This window comes from Lycium ferocissimum, unplaced genomic scaffold, assembly GCF_029784015.1.
Source record: "Lycium ferocissimum isolate CSIRO_LF1 unplaced genomic scaffold, AGI_CSIRO_Lferr_CH_V1 ctg7308, whole genome shotgun sequence".
NCBI classification, from domain to species: Eukaryota; Viridiplantae; Streptophyta; class Magnoliopsida; order Solanales; family Solanaceae; genus Lycium; species Lycium ferocissimum.
In genome coordinates, this window is record NW_026726723.1 from 39,431 (window position 1) to 62,099 (window position 22,669).

Below are 22,669 nucleotides of genomic sequence, written 5' to 3' on the forward strand. Positions count from 1 at the left end.
GTTGCTTGTGTCTGAACAGTTCTTTGTCAGTGTCGGGAAAAAACTTATACCACCACAGACTCCAGCTGACGACAACGACCAAACCTCGGCTAGCTGTTATCGGAAACAAGCCCAGACCGCCACCGCTCGCCACCAGAAGGTCTGGCTCTGGCGATAGACTACAATCAGAACCTCTCTAAAAATTGATTTTAAAAAAAGGTCTATGATATTCTGGCCGGTTTGAACCAAGAATGATCAGGGTTCAAGTTCTCAGTAATTTTTTTTCCTGCTCTTGAGGGTGCCTAATCCTATGTTCAAGAGGAAGAGAGCCGACAAGGGTCATGCTTTATTCAACCCCAATTGAGAAGTTTTGGGTAACTGTGTCTCATGAGCAACCAAGGGAAATCACTTCTGATAACGATCAAGCTGGAAGCTACATAGTTGATCAACTAGAGATCGTGTGTGTTTGGGGGTGCGGTGGGGGTTGGGGGGCGAGTAGATCCATCAAGATTCAGCTAATATTACAAAAATGTGGAGACATATAGGAAACTGCTTCTTGAGAAACTTTAAGAACATCATCACTGGTCCTAACCAAACTTGACTTAGTTTTTGTTGCCACATCTAATTATGTGCAATCAAATACTACCTTTACCGCTCACCTTAATTCTTGAGTTATTGATTCTGGTGCAAATAGACACATGATAGGCTCCTCTAAAGACTTTCAAAACTACTCTCTATGTCTCAAAGGGGATTATGTCGAAATAGCCAATGACTCTCTTACCCCCGTCTCTGGAACATGTTCTGCTGTCTCTACACCTAATATTATATTATCAGTCGTTCTCCATGTACCTGAGTTTTCTATTAACTTGTCATCTGGTAGCTCCATCACCAAAGCTCTAAATTGTTAAATCGAGTTATTCCCTGATCATTGTGTTTTCAAGATCTTCAAACAGGGAAGAGGATCGGTAGTGGTAGATTGCATGTTGTCAACAAAACAATGATAAATGGGCATAGGCAGTCGGGGCACCCATGATTTTTTTGGAAGAAATTATATCCTAGTTTGTTTTCCAGACCGATTTTCAATATTCGCTTTGTAATGCTTTTGAATATGCCAAACATATTAAAAACTCTTATCCTTTGAGTGATAACTAAGCTACTACTCCTTTAACGACCATTCATTCCGATTATGGGGTCCTGCTCAAACACTTTCTTTGTTCTGAAATTAATGGTTGTTACTTTTATTGGTTGTGTCTCTAGGATGACTTTGGTGTATTTGTTAAAAGCTAAAAGTGAAGTCTTCTCTCACTGTCGCTCATTTCATTAGATGATATGTACTCGATGTGAGGCTAAGATAAAAGTCATACAAACTGATAGTGACTCAGAATACATGGATACAACTTTGATGCTTATTTGGAGTTCAATGAGATAGTCCAACAAGCTACTTGGCCTTTCATTAGTGCTTAAAATGGGGTTGCTAAATAAATAGGTATTTGTCAGAAGTGGCAAGATCTCTTATATTTACCATCAATATACCAAAAACCTACTGGGGGTTGCCATTCTAGTAGCTGCCAATCTTATTATTGATAACCACTTTGAACCCTCAATTTTATTATTGATAACCACTTTGAACCCTCAATTTTGTCAGTCTTTGGAAGCTTTATTAAAAGGGTAAGTATGAATAGTTTGTTCTTCCAAAGGTGTTTGAATGTTTCTTTGTTCACACTAGGAATTCTAGGAAACTTGATCCTAGAGCTCTTAGATATGTCTTTATTGTGTATTCTCCAACACAGAAAGTGTAAATATTATCATCCTCCCTCGAGGAGATCCTTTGTCAGTATGGATGTTACCTTTTGAGAATCTGAACCCTATTTCAGTATTACACCATCATCTCTCCAGGGGAGAGCAATAAGGGGGAAGAGATAATTCTCCCTAGTTCCACTAGATACTGTTGGTTCCACCATCACTAGAGAAAGTGAAACTAGAGAAAGAATTCAAGAGGAGACTATTGGAGGTTTGGATAGACCTGATTTAATAAGGTACTCAAGGAGAAATAGAGCAGAAGAAGTCATCATTCATCTGCTGAAGCCGAACCTTCTTCTACCTGTGAGTTATCTATATTTCCTAATGAATTAGATTTGCCTATTGCTCATAGAAAAGGAGTTAGATTTTGCGCCAAACATCCTTGATCTAATTTTGTCTCCTATAATCCTTGTCTCCCTCCTATAGACTCTTTGCCTTGTCTATTTCTTCTATGCCTATTCCCCAGGAGTGGAGGGAAGCTTGTGTAGATCCTAAATGGAAGCAAGCTATGATTGAAGGAATGATGGCTCTGTAAAAATATGAGACTTGGGAACTGGTCACTTAACCGCCAGACAAGAAGTGGTTGGTTGCAACTGGGTCTTCATTGTGAAACATAAAGCTGATTGCTTGATTGAAAGGTTCAGATTAATGGTTAAGGGATTCACTCAAACCTGTGGAGTGGATTATTAGGAGACATTTTCCCTAGTTGCTAAAATGAACACTATTAGAATTCTTCTGTCTTGATTAACTAATCTTGATTGAGACTAACAACAATTTGATGTGAAGAAAGTTTTTACTCATGGAGACTTAGAAGAACAGATGTAAATGGAGATTCCTCCCGGATTTGATACTGAACAAAGTCAAGGACAAGTGTGTAGGCGGAAGAAAGTCTTGTACATACTGAAGCAATTGGTTGGTTTGACAGATTTTGCAAAGCGATAATCTCCTTTAGTTACCAATAAAGCAATGCTGATCATACCCTCATCATAAGACATCAAAAGGGTAAAAACTTGATTAATTGTTTCCTCTCTCTAACTTGATATGTGAAAGACTGAAGGGTAGGTGGCGCTTAGGGAAACTAATTCTGCATCCATTGTCAATTATGTAAGTGGCGTTGCCACTGAACTCCTCCCGTCCTCATACGGTGCTCCTCCATTACCCACGTCCACAAGTGATGTTTTCAGTCCTCCAACTCCCCTACCTGTGTGCCATATTTTTCTGCTTATTCCATCTCCCAAGTGCCTATACTCAGTTCCAAATTTCCGTATCTACTCCCATAACAGGGTAAAATAACAACATATCACATTTGTTAGCGTTCTTCAAAAGTTTTTTTTTTTTTGGTATAAACAAAGAGAGAATATTTTGAGATGTATGGGACGAGAAGCATGTAAGGACGTTCTTGAGGCGTACGAGGTGAAAACACAAATTTAAAAGCAGGCTCAAGACAAGCATCCCATTTATCGAGGATTTAGTTCCATGAGACTTAGGTCCCCGTGGTTACCTTGGTGCATTTAAAGGCTACCCCAACCAGGGCAAATCCCGAAATGAGTCCTAACTGTCTTTTAAAACACTGGATTAGATATGTTCTAACCTTGGATCTTTACTGTTTTGGCAGTAATGAAAGTTGATAAGTTCTTCTCGTTTGGCTTTTAGATCAACAAGCTCCGGTACTCGCTTTTCTTTTGCTCACTTTTCTGTTTGAAAGAGATCGATGTTAGCGCCTAAATACACTAACAAATGACTGATAATGATGATAAGGTGCAATAATTTTCAGAGTTAACTTACAAAGTGGAACCTCGAAAAATTCGCCAGGCAAGTAGCTGAACCTTAGAAAGTGCAGACGATAAAGTGCAAATAGCATGTATTATATTTTTGCTTATTTCTTAATAGTTACAGCGGCATTTCTGTCTTGAACAGTTAAATCTTTTATTGGGACAATTGGTGAAATTCAGGTCAATTTCTTTCTTGAGATGGTTTCTTGGAAACATCGACTTTTTGATACAAGTTTGCTAGCAATACCATTGATCTACACAAATATCGATAATTGATGAATGTTCTTAAAAGATAACTGGGACTAAACGAGTTTCTCTTAATAATGTTTGTCAAACCAAACCTTTACAGGATTTCCCTTTGGTCATACGTCTCTTTCAACCAAACAAAATTTTGTTGCAAAAGGTATGTTTCACTATTTTTCTTCTTTTGTCCTTTTTCGTCAGCTTACTACATTGAGAGCCAAGTTGGAGGTTTTTTTTTTTTTTGTACTGATGTAGCTACAGATTTTAGAGTTTTCAATGATATCTTATGTATGAGATCAGCACTTTTTACCAGCCTATCCCCGTGGGACATTGTCCTAACATAAACTGCATGAATTTATTTAACTTATCAAAAAAAAAAAAAACCGTAAACTGCAATAAAGTATACCAATTTCCTATGGAATCTTCTTGATGATTACTTCATGTCATTTTATTGTGCTGCATCATAATGTCAAATTTTCTCTCCTAATAATTTGATACCAGCAAATTTGTTTGTTTAATTTCCTTTTGTTGTGGAAGGAGGGGGAGGATGTAAACTCTAATTTGGAAGTGGCTTGGTTGAGCACTTACCTGTAACAGTGAGAGTTTTGATGTTAGTATATAACTTGAGTCTTTGAGTTGGTAAAAGTTCTTTCTGGAAACAACAGGATAATCAAGTTTATTTCAGTTCTGAAAATGAAGTTTTATTGAAGATACTTGTTTTCTGGCAGGTTTCTCTGGTTTGCCAGTTGATGTGATTTCAGATATATGAACTTCATCGTTGCAAAATAATAGAAAGTGCATGGCTTGTAAAGAGAATAAAATTACATGTGCATTGACGTATTGGTAATTTTTCTAAAGAAAAAGAAAGTAGTAACTGTTGAATAATACATATAGGAGATATTACTTCCAGTTGTGCAAATGTTGCCTTTAATAAATCAGTCTTTTCTTTTTTGGGATTAGGCCATTAACAAATGACTAAACATTGCAGACCACGTAACTTAGGTCTTACATTTAAGCCAAAATCATTTAAAGTTTTATTCTCTTGTCAATAGTTCCATTCTTAATATTCTAGATTAATTTTCATAGGCCTGAATTTTCGTCACAATATGTACTCCTCTTACAAAAGCAATCGTCCACCAACACCTGATACAATTGTTCAAGGGCTTCAATTTTTGAAAGCTTCCCTCAAGGCCATGTCTGTCAAGGTGATTGAGGTGAGGTTTGTCGAGCACTGGGTCAAAGATCAATCCTCTAAGCTTGCGAGATGCTAGGTTCATTAGTTTCTTAAGCAGGTGCCAGGTGTTGAAGCAGATGATGTTATTGGAACCTTGGCTGTTAGGAGTGTGGATGCTGGATTCAAGGTAAGTGAAGAATCTTTAGAAAATGCTAAGTGGGTACAAATTACCTGACATAGAGAATTTCATACACTTTTCTGCCTTTTCATCTTATGTCAATCCTAACTGTTAGAATCCAAGTTGTTACTTTAAAGACAATAAAGAAATAAAAGAAAAAGCTGTTTAGGTGTAAGAAAAGACTCTTGAGTCTGCTTAGAATTTCTCTGACTGGTTTTGTTAAATTATTACTTGGCCTCATCTTACAGTATTTTCAGTTGCCTTCAACAAGCCTGTCTTGTCCTTGAAATGTTAGAAAGGAAAAAATTGCTTTTTCAGAGAAAAATGATGGTTCTGGAGGAAAACGGAATAGGGATATGGCAGTGGATTGGTAGTGGAGCTGATGAGGCAACGTTTTCCGCGCATCCCCACCACTGCAAACCCTCCACTTGCAACCCCATCTCCACCATGGTGGCTCAGTCTCTGTGAACACGCCCATCCATAGGCATGTATCGCCAACATAGCATACAAGTATCCCAACAAATTTTACTTTTCGGGGATGTTAAGTAAATCCTGACTAATCTTATTAGAGAGAAGAAATGTAATTAGCTCTTTGAGATAGAAGTAAAAATTGTTGTGGTGATCAATGAAGCTCTATCAATGGCCAAAAACGAATTTGAAAAATAATTTTAACATGACTAGGGTATGTTAGGTGGCCATTGGAATACGTGCCACAGTTCACCACCTGTGGTTGAAGAATGAAAGAGAAATAGGACAAGTGGTCATCTGTAGCGGGAGTAGAATACTAGTGATTCTGGGCGGGCGTGCGTTTGGATAAATACGTGAGGAAGCAACTATCTTTTAGCTTGTCTACTGAAATTTAGGTTTCCATATTATAATCAAATTAAGTCTTTTCTGTTTTGATACCATGGTGTCCAGCCAGCTTGTGCACACCTCGACTGATTTTCCGCAGGTACCGGGTAACTCTGTCCTACAAGGCTTGGATAGATGGAAAGAAAGCCCCTAGTGTTTTTTTCCTGCCTCCGTTGAGATATGAATATGAGACCTTATGTTTCTCAACCCACTTGATTGACCACTAGGCCACACCTTTGGTTGCAATAATCAAATTTAAGTCTTGTATGTATGTGTGCAGTGAAGTTATTCTGGAGTAACATTAGACGATTCTACTTAGACGAACATTTGCGACACTGAATCTTGGAAGTGGTTTATTTTCTTAGCTTTTAGTTAACTGTTGTTCAAATATCAGATCTGGTGGTTTATAGGTATTTTGGTGGTTAGGGAAGCTGGTCTTATTGGGTGTTGGGGCGTCATTTTGATTGAATTGTTGTCAAGCAGTTCCCAAATGCATTGTTTATTCTGGACGCTGTTCTGGATCTCCAAAAATAAGCTACAATACCAAATAGAGGGTCTTGATGGACATTAGTGGAAGAAACATATTTGTACATTAACTACAGCTAGAAAGTTTGATACATCTACTGTCCAGTGATAGAAATAGTGCTTCCATAGTCATTCATAGTTTCTGGAAAAGGATCAGTTGGAAATCTGACCTTTTGTATCTGCGCTGCATAGCTGTAGAGTAGAACTGATAGTGCCAGTAAAAAGTTATCTCGTACTCAATGTTTTTGTGGGTTAAGAAGTCCTTCAGTAAGAGAATCTGAAAAGGATTCTCCTAAACATAACACCTTTTTATCTATTGATCTCCTTAAAAGGTTTTCTTCTTCCGACATCATTTTGTCTTCAATTATGAAAGTTACTGTCATTTGTACTTTGGACATAATTATTGAATTGTCACATGAGTATTTCGTTGTGTCTTCTTCTTGATCTCTCAGCATTCACATGGTCTTAGTTTTCATAATCTCTACGTTGTGCTCATTTGTTTATATACTCAGAATTTGGTGCTGCCGCGTTTCGTCAGCTTATATATAGTCCAGTTTGTAAATTTTAGGGAACATTCGCTCTGCAACCCTCCTCCACCACCCCCCTCCCCCCCCTCCCAAAAAAAAAAAAAAAAAAAAACAAAGAAATAAAGAAAGAACAAGAAAAACTGTAGACAAGCATTTCATAAAGAATATAAAGTTGTATCTTAAGAACTGTGATGATTCTACTTTGTTATCTAGCTGATATGTTTGTTGCTTGCACTATTATTTATACAGGTGCGAGTTGTTTCCCCAGATAAAGACTTTTTCCAGATTCTATCTCCTTCATTACGGCTTCTACGAATAGCTCCTCGTGGATTTGAGTCAGTTCACCTCACTTTGTCATGTTGATTAATTTGTGCTGGTTGAGAGTTGAATTAATTGATATTACTTTGCTTAACTGAAGTAGATGCGGGGGTTAATTAAACTGCTGGAGCTGTTGTGCTAAATTTGGGGTGTCATGAGATGCACTTAGAATAGGGTAGGAGATACAACTTTCGCTGAACTAATTGAGAGCTAATTTAATGCTATACCCAAAGTCAACTATCTATGTACTTCGGAGTTTGTTTAACAGTGTCATCCTGACTTCTGCCAGTAAAAGAGGAGACATTCCAGTCAATGGACGGACTAAGGATTTGCAGATGTGGTGAATTTGATTTATACGTGTATTAGAAATTTTGTTGGCGTGCCTATATTTTGATGTTTCTCACACTTTCAACTGTCGTGGGAACTTAACTTGAGAAATGAGTGTTTAGAAGTTGATAGGAGGATTCTGAATTCCGAGATTTCCTAGAAAAGGGGATTGGAAATTAATAAACCAGCATATCCTTTCAAGGAAGTACACCATGAATTTTGATGGTTGACTGAGACAGGTATCATGGACTAGCTTCACATATCCAAAAGTTGAGGCAGCATTATGTAGAGATCACAACAATTAGTTCCAATATCTTTAAGGATAGTGTAGTTAATATTGCAGATAAGTCTTTTTCTCCTCTACCATTAGTTTCACTATGATTTTGATGCCTTCTGCTGTTTCATTATCGATTGTTCTGAGTCACATCTCCTTCACTTGGAAGATATGTGGTGATGGGGGTATCACGAAATGGTTTATTTTTCTCATTTTTCTGTCATCTGACATATGCCTGAAACATGTGCTAAGTCTTTCTGTCCTTTTTGGCAGGATGGTTTCATTTGGAATGGAGGATTTTGCTAGAAAATATGGAGGATTGAAACCTTCTCAGTTTGTTGATTTGACCTCACTTATGGGTGATAAATCTGATAACATACCAGGTTTGTCTGTGCTTCCTTAAATAAACTTTTCCGTAGATTGAAAGTAGATTGCTCAGGGACTTCTCTTTGTTTTCAACTGAACTCACTCAGCCCCTCCAACTTCTGAACACCCTTAAGCAGAAGTCTTCTGTCAAGTGCTGTCAAGAATGCATAAAGTTGCACCAGAAGCCTTTGAGACTTGAGCAAAATAAAAGCATTAGAAAAACATGTAGGTCCTTTTTCATTGGAGGTCTGAGTGAGTGACTTAAAAAGCATTGCTGGCCTATTTAAGCATTCTGAAAGTTAAAGTTTAGTGACGACTGGCGAGAAATAGAAAAGAGTTCTTAAATATGGAACTGACTTCAGAAATTTTATTGGGCAGTTCACGGCACCTTCATTCTCATCGTAAAAGTCCAAATGAAGAGGAGAAAAACATGCCATATGTATATCTCATTACTTTGGTATAGATTTATAAAAAATGGTGCTGCTCGTTAATTACGCTCTGCCTATGGACAGATTCTGGTATTTTTCCAAAAGGCTTAAGTCATCCGCCGCCACCTAAAGTTGTCCACAGATTCCACTTAGATACCTCAACCCAGACTTGTACCTATTGAACACCTCTACTATTATGGATTTGAACCACTTAGACACTTTTTGCTGACATGGCTAAGTGAGTGTGTTCCACTCTCCATGAGCGCATCCAGAGAATTTAAAATGCTTAATTCATTTTCTTTTTTCCTTTTTTTTTCCTTTCTCTCTTTTTCAATTGGTTTTATTTCCTGGCCGTGTGTCTCCGGCGTTGCTCTGGTGATTTGCCGTCGAAGCAATGCCGTTGAGCATTGTTTCCCTTCTCTGACTCCGTCTCTCCTATTGTTACTAGATCTGTCCCTATTTGAGTCGGTTTTTGTGTTTTTATACTTTGTTTGGCCGGAGTTGTTTATTTTCCGGCCAAACTCCATGGATTCCGGATTGATTTTGACGCCCTCTTTTGGTTCTCATTTCTCTGCTTGCCTTCTCCGGCGACCACTGCTACAACCAAATGACGATAATTCCACCCCGCGAGCTCTTCTTCTCCGGTGCATAATAGAAAAATTATTGGCAAAGTTTGGTCACCGAAGCTTTGATCGAAAAATTCCTCCGGCGACATCCTTGCTCTCTTCCTTTTTTTTTTTTTCTTTATCTCTTCTCTTTAATTGAACCTAAATGAGGGAAGAAAAGGGAAATAATTGTTGGGGTGGGGTAACGGCGGCTAGGGGTGGGGGAACGGTGGCCGGTGGTAGGGGGTTCGTAGAGGAAGAAAAAAGGATATGATTGTTTGGGCTAGGGGCGGGGTCCAGTCTTTTCCTTTGTTAGCTATTTTTTTAATGAGTTAAATAGGTTTAAAAATAGTATTTTTATTAAATAGTATTTTTATTAAAATAAACCACTGTTTATTATTTAATGATTATTTTGAGTCCAAAAGCCACGTGTCCTTATTGTATTCGTCGTTTTGCCACATCATCCGCGAGTGGACTACACACGCTTTATATTTTCCACTGATCTTCAAAAAAATGTCTAAGTGGTTCAAATCCGGAGTAGTAGAGGTGTTCAATAGGTACAAGTCTGAGTCGAGGTGTCTAAGTGGAATCTGTGGACAATTTTAGGAGGCGGCGGATGACTTAAGCCTTTCCAAAATATCAAGACACAATGGATGAGTCTGTCTGACTGGACCTATAAAAAGTACTCCCTCCGTTTCAATTTATGTGAATCCATTTGACTGGGCACAGAGTTTAAGAAAGAGGAGAAGACTTTTAAACTTGTGGTGTTAAATGAGGCACATATGGTTTGTGTGGCTATAAATCATTTCATAAAGGTAAATTGTTTCCAATTATAGAAAGAGGTCATTCTTTTTGGCACATACTAATAAGGAAATAGGTTCACATAAATTGAAACAGAGGGAGTAGTTTATTAGTAGATGCGATTCAGCTTCAGCTTAATGATAGTTCTTCATTGGAATCTGTCATCTTATAGAGCTTCTCTTTTCAATGAATCTGGCATTATATTCCTTACTTTTTCATTTCATTTGTAGGAGTTCATGGGATTGGAGATGTACATGCAATTCAACTTATTACAAAATTTGGTATGTTTATTGTTGTTAGTAATTTACTCTGGAGAACCTTAATTTTGTTGGGCTGTTATAACTGCTTCCCTTTATGTTGAATGATAAACCCTTTCCAAGATGGCCTCATTTCCTGCATGTTACTGCTACATTTTATAAGTGTTCGCAAATGTAGGGCACATGAAAATGTCTATAATCGGGAGTATGCCTACTTCTAATTCTCACTGCCTATAGGTTGCTGGGTTTCTAGACAAAAAATATTATTGTGTGATGCAACAAACTGGCATGCACCGAGGACAAGACCCTATGTAGGAGAGCATGGAGGTCGGGGGTTAGGTTAGAAGATTAGTAGGTAGTCCAGCGGTTTCTCTCTTTTCTGGGGGAGAGCATGGTTCTAGTTTAGAGCACCCACCTTAAGCTCCCTTCTCTGTACCAATATTATTATTATTATTCTACCATTACCTTATTCTTCTATTTTATTACTACTGTTGTTTCTTTTACTTTGGCTATCTTTACTATTTTTGCTATCAATACTTCTCTTTTTCTTCGATATTTTCATCTTAGCTTTCTACTCATATTTTTCTCAAACCTAGTGTGGAAAACACTTTTCTTGAGTCGGAAACAACCTCTCTACCCCACAAAGGTAGGGTTAAGGTCTGTGTACACCCCATCCTTCCTAGACTCCACTTGTGGGATCACACTGGGTATATTGTTATTGTTGTTGTTGCAACAGACTGGCATGCAAAATATTTCCTGCAACTAGAAAAGAAAATTTCACTTTCCATTTTGCTCACTACCCTTAAAAGAAAAGGTCAGACCCATTTTATGTAACAAGAAATATGTGAGCTACGTTTACATTTCGCGCTGCCACTTTTTCCTCTGCTCTTTTTTTCAGAAACACGAAAGGTAATACAATTCCTTATGTGTTCTTACTATGAGAGAAAGCACAGGAAAATATTATTTAGATGTGTTTCTACATTATTACACTGAGCCCTATTTATAGTTATATACTATAGAGTACATAACAATCTTTTTCCATATGTGACATTATTATATAATAATTCTTTTCCTTATGGGACAATATAACAACATACCCAGTGAAATCCCACAAAGTGGGGCTTGGGGAGGGTAGAGAGTACGCAGACCTTACCTCTACCTCGGGAGGCATAGAGGCTGTTTATGGGACAATATTACAATAATATTCTAACACTCCCCCTCAAGCAGGTGCATGTAAGTCATAGTTACGGAGCTTGTTACAGATGTAACTACTATGAGGGCCAGTGAGAGACTTGGTGAAAATATCTGCAAGCATTTAACTTCACAAATTTTGTAACAATATCTCCTAAGAGTACTTTTTCTCTGATAAAGTGACGGTCAATTTCAATAGCTTAGTCCTCCCGTGGAACATCGAATTTGATGCAATATGGAGGGCCACTTGATTACCACGCACAAGTTATGTTGTTTAAGTTTCATCTGATTTTTCTAAATTTCAATTTTCTGAGCAACTGTTTGATCCAAACCAGCTCACAAGTTGTTACAATCATTACTCAATATTCTGCTTCTCCACTAGATTGAGCAACCACATTTTGTTTATTACTCTTCCACCAATCAACGTTTGTATATCCAACAATCTGCTCATGGCCTCGATTTCCGAAAAGTAGTCCTATGCATGGAGCTGACTTTATATATCGCAGAATGCGGATAAGTGCATCCCATACTATCATAGGGAGAATCCATAAACTGGCTTACAACACTCACAAGACAAGAAATATCAAGTCTGGTCACTGTGAGATAATTCAACTTACCAACTAACCGCCTATATCTTCAAGAATCACTGAGTGCCTCCCCCTGTCTTGGAAGAAGTTTAGCCTTCGGATCTATAAGAGTGTTAAGGAGTCTACATCCTGTCATTAATGTCCCCTCAATAATGTCTACGACATACTTTCGTTGTGAAATACAGTGCTTGACCTGGACTGAGCAACCTCAATTCTTCGAAAATACTTCAGTCGGTGGAGGTCTTTACTGTAAGTGTTGAAAGTGATGTTGCTTCAAATTAGTGATACCGTCCTGATCAGTGCCGGTGGTAATGATATCGTCAACATAAACTACAAAATAAATACACAAATCTGGAGCAGAATGCCGATAAAACACAAAGTGATCAGCTTCACTACGAGTCATACCAAACTCCTGAATTATTGTGCTGAACTTCCCAAACCAGGATGTTTCAGAAACCGAGGCAATCAACATACACAGTTACTAGACTCCCCCCGAGCAACAAAGTATGCTAGTTGCTCCATATAAACTTCATCTTCAAGGTTACAGTGGAGAAAAACATTGTCAATGTCCAACTGATAAAGAGACCAATTACAGACAATAGCCATGGATAGAAAAAGACAGACATACACTATTCTAGCCACTAGAGAGGAAGTATCACTGTAATCAAGCCCAAATATGTGAGTATACGCCTTGGCAACAAGGTGAGCCCAGTGTTGAGAAAAGCGGGCGCTTGTGAAGCGAAGGACTTGCGCTTCAATGGCCTGAATCGGAAGAGGTGAGCAGAAGCGTACACTTCTTTTAATTTTAAAAACTGGTCTTCTTTTAGAAGAAAAAGAGTCCGACTAGGGTTGCCCTTTGGGCGACGAGTACGGCTGCGACTCCACTATCTTCTTCCAGGTATGTATTCTCTTCTTTTTCTTTTCCTTTTCCTGTTCTTTTTCCTCTCTGTCGCTTCACTACTGGGAGGGACTCGCAATATATTTTTTCTTGGTCACAATTGCAGGACCGTTTCTGTTTCGCTGGACTGTTTGCTGGGAGGGGGAATTTTTTTTTCTCTTCGTCGTTGGATTGGGCTGGTCTAGTTTCATGAACTTTCGTATTTTTTTCCCATTCTTTCTTCTTTTTATTTTTTCCAGTTTATTTTGATTACTTGAGTTTTTCATTTTTAGTTTATTGATTTAATTGTAATAGCCATATTTCCATTTCAATTTTTTTTTTTTTAAAGTTTTTTTTTTTCATCTAGTTTTTCTCATTTAATAAATTAATGCAGTGCATTAGGCAATTTTTCTGTTTCTTTTCTCCTCTTAACAGTGAACATAATATACATGGCCAACCTATTTATATTTTGGTTTTTTGTTTTTGAATTTGCTTGTCCTATGGAGGATGTTTTGTTATCTACTTTTTTTAGTTTTAAAATTGAAACATTTGCTTATATATAAAGTCTTTGCGCAAGGTTTATTTTGGTCTTTTTGCAAATTTGTGCTTCACTTCAATGAAGCACTTAAATCGTGAACCCGGGACTTGTCGCTTTTCTCCGCTTCGCGCTTCCAAATACACTGAGCAAGCCTTATTCTAATCAACTTGGGCTTCTGGGCCAACTTTGATTGCGTAAAATCAACGACAACCAACACTAGATTTACCTGAAGGAAGAGGAACAAGATTCCAAGTGCCACTCGCATGTAAAATAGACATGAGAAAGTGATTAACCTGTAGACTTAAGGATGTAAACATAGAGCAAAGATGATATGAAGGCATACTGAGGTGATGACAGAAGATGGTAATATAAAAAGGTATAATGGAGGTTAGTATTAAGGGTGGATCGTATACCTTTTTGAAGTGCAATCGGTTGACTAGGAGGAGACAAGTTCGCAGTATGTGCAAGGTTCGGCGTAGGACGTGAATCATCTAGGCCTGATGCTGGACGCGGACGATGGTGATAAGTCAGGAGTGGTGTCAATGTGGCTGGAGATGTAAAAGCAACCGTAAATTCCTCAAAAGTCTATAGGTGAGACTTGATAGATATGAAGATGATCAGAAGATGTAAAGTAAGGTCGAGACTAAAAAATGTGACATCGGTTGACATAAGGTACCAACATAGATTAGGTAAGTAGCAACAATACCCCTTATGAACCTGAGAGTAACCAAGGAAGACACATTTGAGAGCACGAGGAGCTAAGTTATGAATAACATATATGCTCCCAAAGATACAAGGGGGAAGATAGTGTAGAGGTGACCGAGAAAATAATACTGAATAAGGATTTGATTTTGAATGGAAGATGAGGTCATCCGATAATGAAATAGCAAGACGTGAGAACTGTATCGCCCCAAAAACGCAGAGGAGCATGGGATTGAGTAAAAAGAGTGCGAGCAATTTCAATTGCCTATTCTTCCTCTATGCTACCCCATTCTGCTGAGGGGTGTACATACAAGATGTCTGATGATAATTCCTTAGTGAGTCATAAACTGTTGAAACTGGGAGGATAAGTATTTAAGGCATTATCATTATGAAAAGTACGAATTGAAACACCAAATTGACTTTGTGTTTCAGCAAAAAGCTCTTGAATATAGAAAACAACTCAGAATGATTTTTATTAAGAAAATCCAAATACATCTTGAATAATCATCAATGAAACTAACAAAATCATAAGGTTGAATTGACTGTACTAGGACCCTCAATATTTTTGAGAATGAACTAATGAAAAAACAAACTTTGTAGCACTCTCATTTCTACGTGAGAAGGTAGTGCAGGTGTGTTTGCCAAGTTAACACGACTCACAATCTAATGTGCACTGACTAGACAAACAAGGCAACATTTATGTAGCTTGGATAAACTCTGGTTTTGAATTAAGTCTGGAGGATCTATAATTGGACATGTTTTGGAGGAATTAAGAGAGGTAAGGTAGTGAAGCCCTTGTGATTCATGCCCTACGATGATCGTCTATCCCATACTGCAGTCATGCATATTAAAAGAATCATCAAGTAATATTATTGCACAATCACGTGAATCAAACGACTGACAGATGCAAGATTAAAAAGACAAGTAGGGACATAAAGAACAAAGTTTAGATTGGCAGATTATAGGGTAATTAGCTTGTCCAACTCTCTTTTTAGCTTTTGTTTGAAACCCATTGGTAAAGTAATTGTGGGGAGAGACTGAATAAATAATATTTGCAAAAGCGTTTTATTAATCAAAATATTATTAGAAGCGCCTGAGTCCATGACCTACGGTTCAAGGGTATTAGACTAGGAAACAAATTACCACCAACATAAGTATCAGACTGTGCAGCCGAGCTACTGATTGAGATGTCAGCTTACTTGCTCGATACTGAAGGAACTCATTATATTTTCTTTCAGACAAAGAAACCCCTGATTACCTGCACTGTCAATCTGAGCAACAGGAGAATTCTTGGGTGGTCAACCATGCAGAGAATAGCATAAGTCCAAGCCTATTATAATAATTACACTTAGGTTGAGATCTGTCAAAACGACCTCCTCCTCGTCGATTCTCCATAGAATGGTTGGTAATGATACCACTATGTGACTTGGTGGCTCGACATGGCAAAGTAATCGAGAGAATAGTTCATCAACTATAGGAACAATGGATGGGGCAAGGAAGTTTCACTTGGTGCGATGGGAGATCTGTCACATCTCCTAAAAAATGGGGAGGCCTCAGTATTAAAGACTTGAAGGTTTTCAACAAAGCTTCATTGGTCAAATGGCTTTGGAGGTTCGGGGTGGAGACACAATCTTTGTGGAGAGGGGTAATAGTATATAAATATGGTATTACAAAAGGAAGATGGAGAACTAGAGACATCACTTTGCCTTTCGGGTGCGATCTATGGAGGAATATTTTGAAGGGACAGGATGATTTTTGGGGAAGCATCTCATTCAAGGTTGGAGATGGAGGAGAGTAAAGTTTTGGGAGCATAGATGGTGTGGGGACTTAACTTTGAAAGATGAATTTCAGAGTTTGTACAGAATTTCTTGTCAAAGTGAGGTGACAATTCAACAAATTAGGGTGACACAAGGTGGAGAGACTCTTTGGGACTTGAGATTCAGGTGGAATTTTAACGACTGGGAAGTAGTGGAGTTTTAGAGATTGCTAGCCCTATTACATAGGCAAGCCAATCCGAGTGCTAATCCTGATGTTTGGTGGTGGAGATTGGAGAATAATCGTGTGTTCTCTGTGAAGACTTTTTATGAGAAAATATTGATTAGGGGGAGAGCAACTGTTTCCATGTAATGCAATATGGATTCCTACGGTGCCGAGGAAGGTCTACTTTTTTGCTTGGTTAGCCTCAAGAGGGGTGATCTTGACAGCAGAGACTGTGAGAAAACAGAAGGTGATTTGTGTCAGTTGGTGCTACATGTGCAAAGAGGCAGGCGAGGATGTGGATCATCTTCTTATACATTGCGGATTGACAATCAGTTTATGGTGGGATATGTTTAGATGGTTTGGCACTCCCTGGGTAATGCCAAATATTGTGAAGGAGTTGATGGCCAGTTGGATGAGCGGGAGGAGGAGGAGAAGACGAAGGGCGTGGAGCTTGATTCCACTTGCATTAATGTGGTAGTTTGGAGAGAGAGGAATGGGAGAGCTTTTGAAGGAGTAGAGTCGAGTTTCTCCCAGTTGAGGAGTAGCCTTCGTTCCGTTATTTTCTTTTGGTGTATCCAGAAAGTCTCCTGTTGTATAGACGATTGGGTGGAGTTTGTAGATAATCATATGTTTTTGTAGAGCTTTTTCTTTTGGTCTGGTTTATGAATGAAATATATTTACCTCATCAAAAGAAAAAAGAACGATGGACTATCCACAATCTAGTCACCTACCGAATCAAGGTCACTAGGAAGTCCAGCAGAACTGGAAACATCATCTTTCGTTGCTCCTATTGTTTTTCAACACGGCAGTAACTGACATCAACTTCTCAAATTCTTCCATGTCTACCTATAGCTGCGCCAAATAAGTAGACATTTAGTTTATGCTTCTTTAGGTTTGTCATCCGAGGCATCACATCATAAAAACGAGATATGTCATTAATGTATAAAGTGCGAGTGTTTCTCCAAACTGAATAGGAAGTCTGGAATGGACCAAAAAAAAGGGCATTAACTTGGAATCAATATATCGCCGGAGGAGGCTACATAGTTGAGCGTCAACCTTCTCCCACTTTGCTTGGGCCTTTTCATCTCCCTCACTAGCCATTTTGATTATATGCTCTTGAACCCCTTGATCCTTGCACCGTAGCTCAACTGAAGTAGCCAAAGCTAAATAGTTTGAACTTCCCATTAAGGGTTTTGAAGTAACCATAGGACTTGAATTTCAATTCCCGTGTTTTTGGAGTCATAAATATCAATCCAGAAAAACATGTTGGATTGAAGAGAGGTCTAGCAAAAAACAACGGCGGAAAACAGTGAAGAAACCACCAAAAACTGACTGAAAAACAGTAAAAAATGTTACTGTATCGCCGGAAAACAGTGTTCCGGCGACTATTTCAGGCAAACTAGTGATAGGAACTTTTCGGAACAGGTATTGGTCAGGTTGGAATAGGCAGGCGAGCAATGTATAAGAAGAATCTGGCTCGAAACACGTTGGAAAGCACAGATTTCGCCGGAAGAAGAATCTGATTTGTGTCAGAATCTTATATAAAAGTGGAGGGATTGGCTTGGAATGATTGAGCGACCCCACCAGAAAAACAAAAGCTCAAAAAACTGGTCGTCACAGACCACATGCGTGGGCGCGTGTATCAGACGCACCCCTGGTGTCGGAGCTCTGGTAGGCACACGAGGGCATGTGGATGAGGTTCTGACGGAGCGGTTTTTTGGGGGTTTTGATCGTCACTGCTTTTTGAATCTCGTGTTATTATTAGTTTTTGCAAAACCCGGTAGAAAGTGGTATTGACGCGGACAACCACTTAGGTCACTGGAAAATTGCACGGTGACTGAAATTTTCTTCCCGGAAGACGTTGCTGTTTTGCACAACGATATTTTCTCACTAAGACTTTAATACCATGTGAGAAAGCACAGGAAAATATTATTAAGATGTTTACCTACATTATTACATTGAGCCCAATTTATAGTTATATTCTACACAATACATAATAATCCTTTTCTATATGGGACACTATATAATAATCTTTTTTCATATGGAACACTATATAGATTGATATTCTAACATACAATAAATACCAAGCAACTCACAATATTACCCTCTATAAGAATAACTCACCTTTACCTTAATAACCATTCTGAGTCAAAAAAGGATTATTCAGTTGGAACAAAGAGAATATTTAACAACAAAGGCGAAAATTAATTTCTCATGCTGCAAAGGTGAAAAAATATAGGTAACCACTGACCCAAGGTCTGAATGGCAGAAGCAACTTTAGCTCAATAATTGTCATCACATTCAAACAGGTCTCGTACCTTTACTAATCTGAATCCATTTATTAACTCTTGATGTCATAGCTCCCTGGGGAGTAAATACAACTGATTAATTCGCAAGGACTATGGGGCAAGCTACCATAGGATACAGTATGATAATTTATGTGTGTTGCCTGATGTAGTCTCACTCTTTACTAGCCAATAGAACCTCTTTGTTTTGATTTTTCCAATAACAGAAAGCTTTTCTTAAAATGCAACTGAAGGCTTCAATATCCACATCATCTAGTACCTAAGAGATGATTTTCAAAGTCACAATGTAAATTAAATGAGTCGATCCTCATACTTTGAATCTCTAGCCAGTCTTTGTGGGACCGAGGGATTATTAAATAAGTAATCATGCTATAAATGTGGTACCATGTGGGTCTTACCGTCTCAAGAAAAAATTTTAGTGTGTTAATATTAAACTATTCTTCTTAAAAGATCAACTGTCTGTTAATAAAAATAAGATGTTCATTTAGCTTTTTGTATAGTATAGGTTTTTAATCTACTCTTTTGTCTTCGTTCTTATATCTTCCTTCATTTATTCTAGTAGTTTTTATTTCCTTCAACTCGGTCGTAATTTAGGTTGGTATTAACTTGTTTCTATCCTGATTTTATCTAATAGGTACGCTAGAGAACTTGTTGGACTGTGTTGAACAAGTTGAGGAGGAGCGAATTAGGAAGGTAATTCCTGCTAATTTAGGATTGTGCTTTATTTTGCTTGTCTTGGTAGTGACTTATCACATGAGATTCACCATTTCTAATCACCCTTTTTTAATTTGTCCATATAAATTGCCTCCTCCAGAGGAAGCCCATGTAAATTTGTCATCCCAGGGTATTGTTAAGAAACAGTAGCTGAGGTTGATTTGATAATACTCTATTAGAAGTAGTATATCAGTCTTGAATCCACATCTTCCAGGTCTAGTGTTACTGGTGAAGTGAACAGGATTCAAATTAATCTGGCTTACACTCTTGACTGTTTTCTCCTTTTTACTCCCTTAGCTTAAATCGACAGTTTGATACGCAAGCTGGCAATGAAAGCTATCCTCAAGATGGCTTGATGGAGAGTGTTGGAGAATAGGAGATTCATCCAGCATATTACTAGTAACTACATCAGTGTACATTGTATACATGCTGATTTTCAGAGATTTGCTTGCTGTATTATTGTGCACAGACTTACTCAAATCTTGTAAATTGCAATAGTCTCACTATAAGTTAGCCTGTTTAGCTCCTAGTATTATGCTCTTTCCTCCATCAGAAGTAGATATGTACTACATTCTTTGACAGGAAGCAATCAAAAAGTCTTCCGCATAATTGTTTCTCATAAATCTTATAGTTAAATTTACATAAATTTACTGGCCTTTTAGTATGATATATTGACGTTATGAGGAAATAATAGTTTATTTATCCTTGGTGTTAAATAGTATAAATATGGGAATATTCCCAAATCCCTGTAATCAGGCAGTTCGAAGATTGTGTAATACTCTTATTAATTTCTTTCCTTATTTAAGTTCTCTGTAACAACTATTTAATCTCATTTGTTTGATTTCCCAAATATTCTTCTCTTCTCCTTCTAATTTCTCATGGTATCAGAACAGGACCTATCCCAATTTGTTGTTTACCGTTGTTGGGCCCCCATATAAAATTGCCCGCGCTCCAGATGTCCAACCTTGGGCGTGAAGTGGGGTGTTGAAGTGTCCCACGTCGGATGAAAAAGAGATGGGTGGTCTCCTTATATGGTCTTTGGGAAATCCTCCCCTCATGAGCTAATTTTGAGGTTGAGTTAGGCCTGTTCTTTATATGGTATCAGAGCAGGTGAGGTCTTGGGATCGAATCTCACCGTCACCCATTATCAAAAATAATTGCACCTGCTTGGCCCATGAAAAAAGAATCAGGCCCGCGTGTGAGGGAGCGTGTTGAGAATATAATTAAGTAAATAAAGGTGTGCTCTCTCTAATAGCTTAAGCCTTTAGATGAGATGGTAACACACGTCAACATGGTATCAGAGCAATCTCCTAAAGCATGGTTAGGTGATCCATTCTTTACACTTGGGTTGGGATCTGTGATAATACCTCTAACAATGTCAATTTGGCAATATGTTTTAAGTAGCTCCTCGGTTTCTTCTTCTAAAGGAACTCTTTTTAATCTGAGATCAAGAAAATAGTGCTCAACTTTGCTTGATTCCTTTCTTTTAATCTCAAGATAAGCAAAGATTTGTATTCATTCATTGATTATTCTTGTTTGTGCTAATGATTTCTTCATGGAATTATGCATAGTCCTCCCTTCTGTATGTGATTCCTTCCACATCTTGGTTCTTCTACTTCTGAGATTAGGTGAGTGATAAATTAGGCACTTATTTGACTGGTTAATTTGCTTTCAGGCATTGCTATCCAATTCGGAGCTGGCTAGACTGAGCAAGGATCTAGTATGTAGCTTTTTCCCTATATTACTGACCTCATAATCATCCCACTGACTAATTCTTTCAATTATGTAGGCAATACTACGATGTGATCTTCCATCCTACATGGTTCCTTTTGCGCCTGATGACTTGATATTTGAGAAACCAGAGGTGAGGCAATCATAATATGAAGCAGCTTTTCCTCTAGAAATTTAAATGCTGCCTACGTTTGGCTGCGACTCAGCAATTCACTTAGTATCAATGTCCTTAGACCTGCAGTATCTCCGTGCTCATTGATGTTTCGTAAGCTATTTAAGTGTTGACTAGAGTGCCAACATCGAACCATCCAAGTATGCTCTTCTTAGTGGTGGGCAAATAGTAAAATGGTTTTCCTAATTCCTAGGGTGAAGGACGGGGCAATTCAGGGAGTTGAACTTCTGAATTTCTCTTACCATACTTGTAATGGGAACGTAGTTATTAATTGTAAAGTATGTTGTCCTTCTAGCTCAAATTTGTCGTAATTTGTTTTCCGCCTATAGCAATATTGCTCCTTCCTTGGAAGAATAAAAATTTGACTTGTAATATGACTACAAATTGCTCAAAGATAAATGTTCGACGTCAGCGAATTTCAAGGTCCACATTGACAGAAGCTAGAGCTGTCCATACATTTTAAAGCACTTTGTCTATCCTAGTGTTTAATGTAAAAGACAGATGCCTGAACCTTGTGTGGGCTACTTTTATTTTCCAAGATTAGCTCTATGTCTGAAGATAGGTTTTTGCTGAGTGTGCATATAGTATTGAAGCTTGAAGCTATATAATTGGAAACAAGCATTAGAAAATCAGTTCAAGAACTTGTCAAAAAATATAACTAATGTATGTTTGCTACAATCTGAAAGCTGAGATCTTGGATGCAGGATGGCGGGGAGAAATTTACTAGCCTCTTAACGGCTATTAGTGCTTATGCTGAAGGATTTTCCGCGGATACCATAATTAGAAGAGCTTTGTATTTGTGGAAGAAACTTGAGAAGCAAAGTACAGATACCATTCACCAGAAAGTTCTATAAGCCGGATCAGAAACTCCCGAGTCCTGAAAACTAATGGTGATGCAAAGAGTTCCCAGTTCTTCTGTCCATAGTTTTTTTTTTTTTGGATTGTAGATTATATTGAGATATTAAAGAGTAGTTGGCAGTGTAGTTAGTTGTCATGATTGCTTAACAATAAAGCGCATTTCTGTAATTGTCTAAATCAGTTATGAAGGACACGTGGGATGTGTAACTAGACCTGTATAAACTGACTTGGCTGTGCATTTGCGCAAGTCTTTTTGAATCAATACATTGAGCTATCTCTTCCTTCCTCAAACTCTCTGCAACTCCTAAAATCTAAAGATCGTAGATGCATTGCATGTAAAGGATTCCTTCGTTTCTTAGCTAGAGTAGCTGTAATTTACATGGTATCAAAGACATAGATATCCTAATTCATTTGTTTCATCTGATGTAGAGCCACCATATTATGTCCTACATGCATTAGCTGCTGACCTGGGCGTGTGTGGGGCCGGGGGGGAAGGATGTTGGATATTGGTGGGATGTGGTCCTCTGGAGTCCTTATACGGTCTTGGGCAATTCTCACCTCTTAAACTACTTTTTGTATTGAGTTAG

At 38.1% G+C, this 22,669-nt stretch overlaps 1 protein-coding gene across 6 annotated transcripts in view; it reads left to right on the forward strand.

Annotated features, from left to right (window-relative positions):
* LOC132045623 (uncharacterized) overlaps window positions 1-22,373 on the forward strand; it is a 43,667-nt gene extending 21,294 nt beyond the window's left edge. For 2 of the 6 annotated variants that reach the window (XM_059436210.1, XM_059436205.1), the window contains exons 6-15: window positions 3,901-3,954; window positions 4,881-5,008; window positions 5,087-5,155; window positions 7,300-7,385; window positions 8,243-8,352; window positions 10,400-10,450; window positions 19,242-19,300; window positions 20,997-21,041; window positions 21,111-21,185; window positions 21,929-22,373. In XM_059436210.1, coding sequence (XP_059292193.1) covers window positions 3,901-3,954; window positions 4,881-5,008; window positions 5,087-5,155; window positions 7,300-7,385; window positions 8,243-8,352; window positions 10,400-10,450; window positions 19,242-19,300; window positions 20,997-21,041; window positions 21,111-21,185; window positions 21,929-22,078 — 827 coding nt within the window. In that variant the 3' untranslated portion in view covers window positions 22,079-22,373. Of the gene's footprint in view, window positions 1-3,900; window positions 3,955-4,880; window positions 5,009-5,086; window positions 5,156-7,299; window positions 7,386-8,242; window positions 8,353-10,399; window positions 10,451-19,241; window positions 19,301-19,618; window positions 19,742-20,996; window positions 21,042-21,110; window positions 21,192-21,928 lie in introns of those variants that run through there. The other 4 variants (XR_009412485.1, XR_009412486.1, XM_059436206.1 and 1 more) reach the window with 4 other exon arrangements.
* Window positions 22,374-22,669: the final 296 nt, after the last annotated feature.